Source organism: Hoplias malabaricus, chromosome 5 (assembly GCF_029633855.1).
Source record: "Hoplias malabaricus isolate fHopMal1 chromosome 5, fHopMal1.hap1, whole genome shotgun sequence".
NCBI classification, from domain to species: Eukaryota; Metazoa; Chordata; class Actinopteri; order Characiformes; family Erythrinidae; genus Hoplias; species Hoplias malabaricus.
The window spans coordinates 37,962,102-37,967,101 of record NC_089804.1 but is presented as its reverse complement, the minus strand read 5'-3'; the positions used below and the strand labels follow the sequence as shown (position 1 = coordinate 37,967,101).

General features: G+C 41.8%; 1 protein-coding gene across 1 annotated transcript in view; it reads right to left on the bottom strand.

The window, feature by feature from the left end:
- fgd5a (FYVE, RhoGEF and PH domain containing 5a) overlaps positions 1-5,000 on the bottom strand; it is a 38,338-nt gene that overhangs the window by 10,118 nt on the left and 23,220 nt on the right. Inside the window, exons 6-7 of the mRNA XM_066671890.1 lie at positions 3,699-3,850; positions 3,348-3,504 (exon numbers count right to left, since the gene is read on the bottom strand). Coding sequence (XP_066527987.1) covers positions 3,348-3,504; positions 3,699-3,850 — 309 coding nt within the window. The remainder of the gene's footprint in view (positions 1-3,347; positions 3,505-3,698; positions 3,851-5,000) is intronic.

Below are 5,000 nucleotides of genomic sequence, written 5' to 3'. Positions count from 1 at the left end.
TTTCTGGGGGTCATTACCTTGCTGAAGAATCAATGTCTGCACACTTTTACACAGACTACGGCACAGGTTCTAATAAAAATCGTAGTTGTCCATGTGCTCTTTACAGCTGCCTGGAAACTGATTTTCTCACATCTTCACTCCTCTACCAGGTATTTCATGGTTTTGCTAAGAGTCCCATGTAATAAAGATTCAGATGAGGATACTGAGTCACTCTGTTCATTCTTCTCTCTCCTATCATCATCAAGGAGGTCTGACCCGACCTTCAGCTTACAACACAACTCCTGAGCCCTGATCACACACCTAGCAAAGCAAAAGAAATCGCTTCAAGGACGTTCAGTGACCTTTCCTTACATCTTTGGCTGCGGGCGAACACGGAACCAGAATAAACCTCATTCCTTTCCTCAATTATTCATTATTCACGGAGAAAAAAAAGGAGAGAACAAGCGAATCAGTCAGGGAAAAGGCGCAAAATCAATCAAGGTCTAATTGACTTTGACAAGGCTTTGTTCCTTGGAACTCTGAGGCTCTAAGGGCATTGCTGGAGGTCAGATAAAGCAGAGTTTGGGGCTCAGTGTATGAGACAATATAAGAATGTGTGTTATCTGTGTGACACACATTTCTACCCTGTGTAGTAGGTCTAGGTTGATACTCATTTGAGATTTTAAGTTTTAATGGATATGCTGGGACTCTCAGTGATAATAATAAAGTGTATTTAAATTGTAGAAAGAAAAAACATTCATTAATGTGATTCCTTTTTAGGCAAATGCTAAAATTACACGGGGATTGTAACTGACTCGCTCGTGTTTAGCAGCCTGAAGATACACCACAAGGCAGATTAGCACAAGGTCAAGCTGGTAGCAGTATCACCACTGTGGGCTACCGTCTCCTCTGCCATACTTTTTTCTTTTTAGCATCAGTCCATTCTCTCTTTATCACATTCAAGTTCATAATTGGCATTCATTATTTCAACATTTTCTCTCTCTCGCTCTGATTAAGTGCTTCATTACCTCATTCAGTCCTCCCCTTTATTTGGAATAGTCTCTTTATTTTATAAGTAATGGGCAGTTGGCTGTTAAAGCCAGACAGATTCATGGCTGTAGAGTAACATGTATTAAATCTCTCTGGACTGATACACCACCTTTTCCAGAGAGATGGGGCTAAGATTGCAATCCAAATGACATTTGTGTTGAAGAAGTGTCTGTGTGTGTGTGTTTGTGTGTGTAAGAGCCAATGTTTAGCGCTCGCACTGTGTTGGAAGAGAGCCAGAGATGGACAGAGCCAGTGTCTGATGGCAGTGTGTAGATGGCCCCCACACAAATCAGCTTGTGTTGGGCTGAGCTAGCGTCTGCACACAGCACTGATTTAATCCAGGCCTGTTATAGGAGGCTGCTTCACTAATTGGCTTTTGTCTGCCTCATTGCCCAAATGCCAGATCGGTGTATGTCACACACTTCTCATGTCTTTATCTCACCTCGTCCACCTGCACAATTCAAGAGCCCATCGTTGTCGTAATGAACAACTTCACTTACACCTGCAGGCATCAGAGTGAACATATACTGTTGGAAACTAATATTACATACGTGTTGTTTGGTCCTCACTGTGCAACTAATCCCTGAGGTCTGTGCTCTGGGGAGGACAGTGTTATCAACAGACTTGCTGTAACAGCAATACAACAGCAGAAATGCATACATTAGTATTTTCTATGGAATTAATTACAAATCAGCAAGTCATAACAGAACCTCTAGGTCACTACCTCTCCTACTCTTTCACCCTTTAGACCTCTTATCATGTTTCTTTGCTTTCACTCATTGATTATCTTGCTTTCTCTCATTGTTTCTGCACACACACACACACACACACACACACACACACACACGTGGATTAAGCCTCAGGAGCAGTATAGTAGCTGAATGTGCTTTAATCTTATCAAGCCCCACTTGTGATCTTACCATCCGCTATTCATACATCATCTCTGTCAACACACACACACACACCCCAAATGAGATTACTTCCTGATTTGCTACTACAGACTCCTACAGGATGCAGTACAAACAGGTTACTTTCTGTAAGGTCAACATAAAGGTCAGAACATTGCTAGCATATAACACACACACAAAAAAAAAACATAAATTGGTCGGCTAGTCAAAAAAAACGTCACCAGAAAAAAAATGCTAAATGCTAATGCTAATGCTAAAACTGTACGACTCTCCCATAATTCCATAATTCAGAGCTGTATTCTGGGGCAGCTGTACCCGTGTCTCTCCACTTTCTCACTGGGTCTTTAAAGAGTTCATTAGCGAGCTTGTGCTGATTATTCAGAGTAACTGAAGGCGACACGCTAGCTCAAGGCTTGATCAATGAAGAGCACAACTGCGTCCATGCCTGGTCAGCGAGCTCAGGAGAGAATAAGCACTGATTGGAAAGAGTGAGGGAATCAATGGAGGAGCAGTTAAGGGTAATTGACAGCAGCTTAAAAGACCAGTACGGATGGAGTTGTCTTGTGCTGTTCGTTTAAACAGCGCTGACCTTTCGGGGCTAGCACTGCAAATCCATTGGTGTGTTTTTATGTATATATGTCTGCAGGTGTGTGTTAGCATGTGTGTGTCGGTGTGGTCCAATCTAACTTAATTATCAGCTAGAGCAGGAACACCAAAGCACGTAACAGTCCATAGGCAAGACTTCGGCTAGACAAGGACTAGACTGAAACCAGCATGTGTCCCACTGCTAAAATGAATAATTGTGTTGTTGTAAGCAATTGTAACATCTATACAGTGCTGTAAAGAGTGCCTGGATTAGCTCAATGTCAGTTTAAACTGGAGGCTTTAACAATAGCAACTGCTCAGAACAGTGGCTTATTTCACCATTCATCTCTCTCTTTCTCTCACCCTCTCTCTCTCACTCTCCTATAGATTGTAAAATCCTTCCAGAAGTCCCCCCACACTTAGCCGAACTGCTGAATACAGATGCTCATGAATATTAATGAGAAAAGGGACAGTTGGCCTCTTGTCGCAGACAATTCGAATCACTATTTAGAGGCGCGGTCAGTCAATTCACCAAACATTCAAGATATATTAAGGGACCACACATGAATCTGACAGATGGACAGTCTTTTAGTTTTAGGCATTTATCCTTTAGAAGTCAAGGGTTAATGCTAGCTTCATAAATATTGTAAAGACAAAGTGGTTCTTTATATAGTTAGATTATGAATCACACTTATATTTGACTTACATCCTGTCGTTAAAGGCTTGAGTCTTTAATGTCCCTTGATTTTGAAAGAATAACCCAATACATAAAATATATTGGAGGGGGGCGTGAAAGGAAATCCTATAAATTAGTGTACTTCTCACTTCAAACCGTTTGACGATGTCTGCGAAGGCTTGGCTCCGCCTACAGTTCTCCTCCAGCAGAGCCATGTTGTGATCGTATTCGTTGATGTAGGTCGTGAAGATCCCAAACTCTTCGCGACATGCCAAGAAGACCCCCACTGCCTTCGGGCTGTCCTCCCTGAAGATGAATGAGTAGAGGATTTGTCATAAAACAGCAGAGGGCATCCAATGACATTGTCCAGTTTTAACAGTGGCAGCATTGGTGCAAAGCCTATAAGAGGACGGATTTGCAATAGTGCGGCCAAAAACATATGTGTGTGTATATTATTCATTATAAATATCATTTACCCAGGTGCATTCATGTGTGCTCACCACTGATTGATCCTGGTGTCTAGCTCAGTATAGATGTGTGTGTGGAGCTGGTAGGCCTGAGGCAGAATGCTGAGGATCTCCCCCAGCTTTCCTTCTTCCAGCAGGGGCTTGCCTTCATCACACACTGCCTCTTCTACTGCTTCCCTGAATTCCTTCAGAGAGAGAAACAAAGATATCTCATGGAGCATCATTTAGGGGAGTTTACACAGTAAATATGTGCACACTTCTTTGTATTAGGTTTTAAGTTCTATGACATGTTCTATGACAGTAACAGTTGGATAGTATGGCAGTTGTTATTTTATAATATAAAAGTATAAAAAAAGTGCTGACAATTGTGAATGTCTGTATTTTTCAATTACAATTATACATTTAACCAAAAAGCTTTGTAAAACTTAATATAATCCTCAACGAAAAGCATTGCTATAGAAAGGGATGCTTGGGTGCAGCCACACATGAGCCTTATATCACCGTGCTCAATTCAAAGAGCTTGTTACAGGGTTGTAAAACAACTCAGCATTGGGCTGTGAAACAGTACCTGCCCAGAGAAATCCTGCAGCATGAGACATATTCCAGGCCTAAAAAGCAGTTTGGTTAGTGTGTCTTTTAAGACACATCCCAAGAGTCCAACTTTCGGATTTATTCAAATTTATGTCACTCACTGTACTCAGCTGAAGATATTAGATTCTGTCTGAACGGCCTGAAGGGCTCTGAATTGCTTCCAAATGTCTTTACATATAATACCACACGATACCATCATAAATAATACAACGCCCTGATGTGTCCGCCAAGACTGCTGTCAGTAGCTCATCAATTTCACTTTTAAAGGAGCACTGACATCCATCCCGATACACACACACACACACACACACACACACAGAAGTACACATTGAGGCCTATAATCCCTTGAAATTCCGCAGCAGCTTCACGCATTAATCAATGAGTATTGATCGTTCCTGAGTCGCCATTTGTCAGGGCTCTCATAATTCACTCTGTGCCACTTTATGGGGCTCCTCATGGCTATAAAAACACTGTCCTCCACTGTGGCTCAATAGTGGGAGAGAAGCCACAGCACAGAGGGATAATTATATTTGGTTACTATGCTGATCTTTCTAATTACAGTTTCATAACACCATATTAAACCTTTGTATTGCATAGTGGATAACACATCCGACCTCCACATGGCGGTCTAGGTTCCTAAATTCTTGGATAGTCCAAGTGAATCTCAAAATCCAGCAACTGGTGTGAAACCATAATGGCCACCTAAATAACTGCACATCCCATTTGAGGATGGGGTCTGGAAAT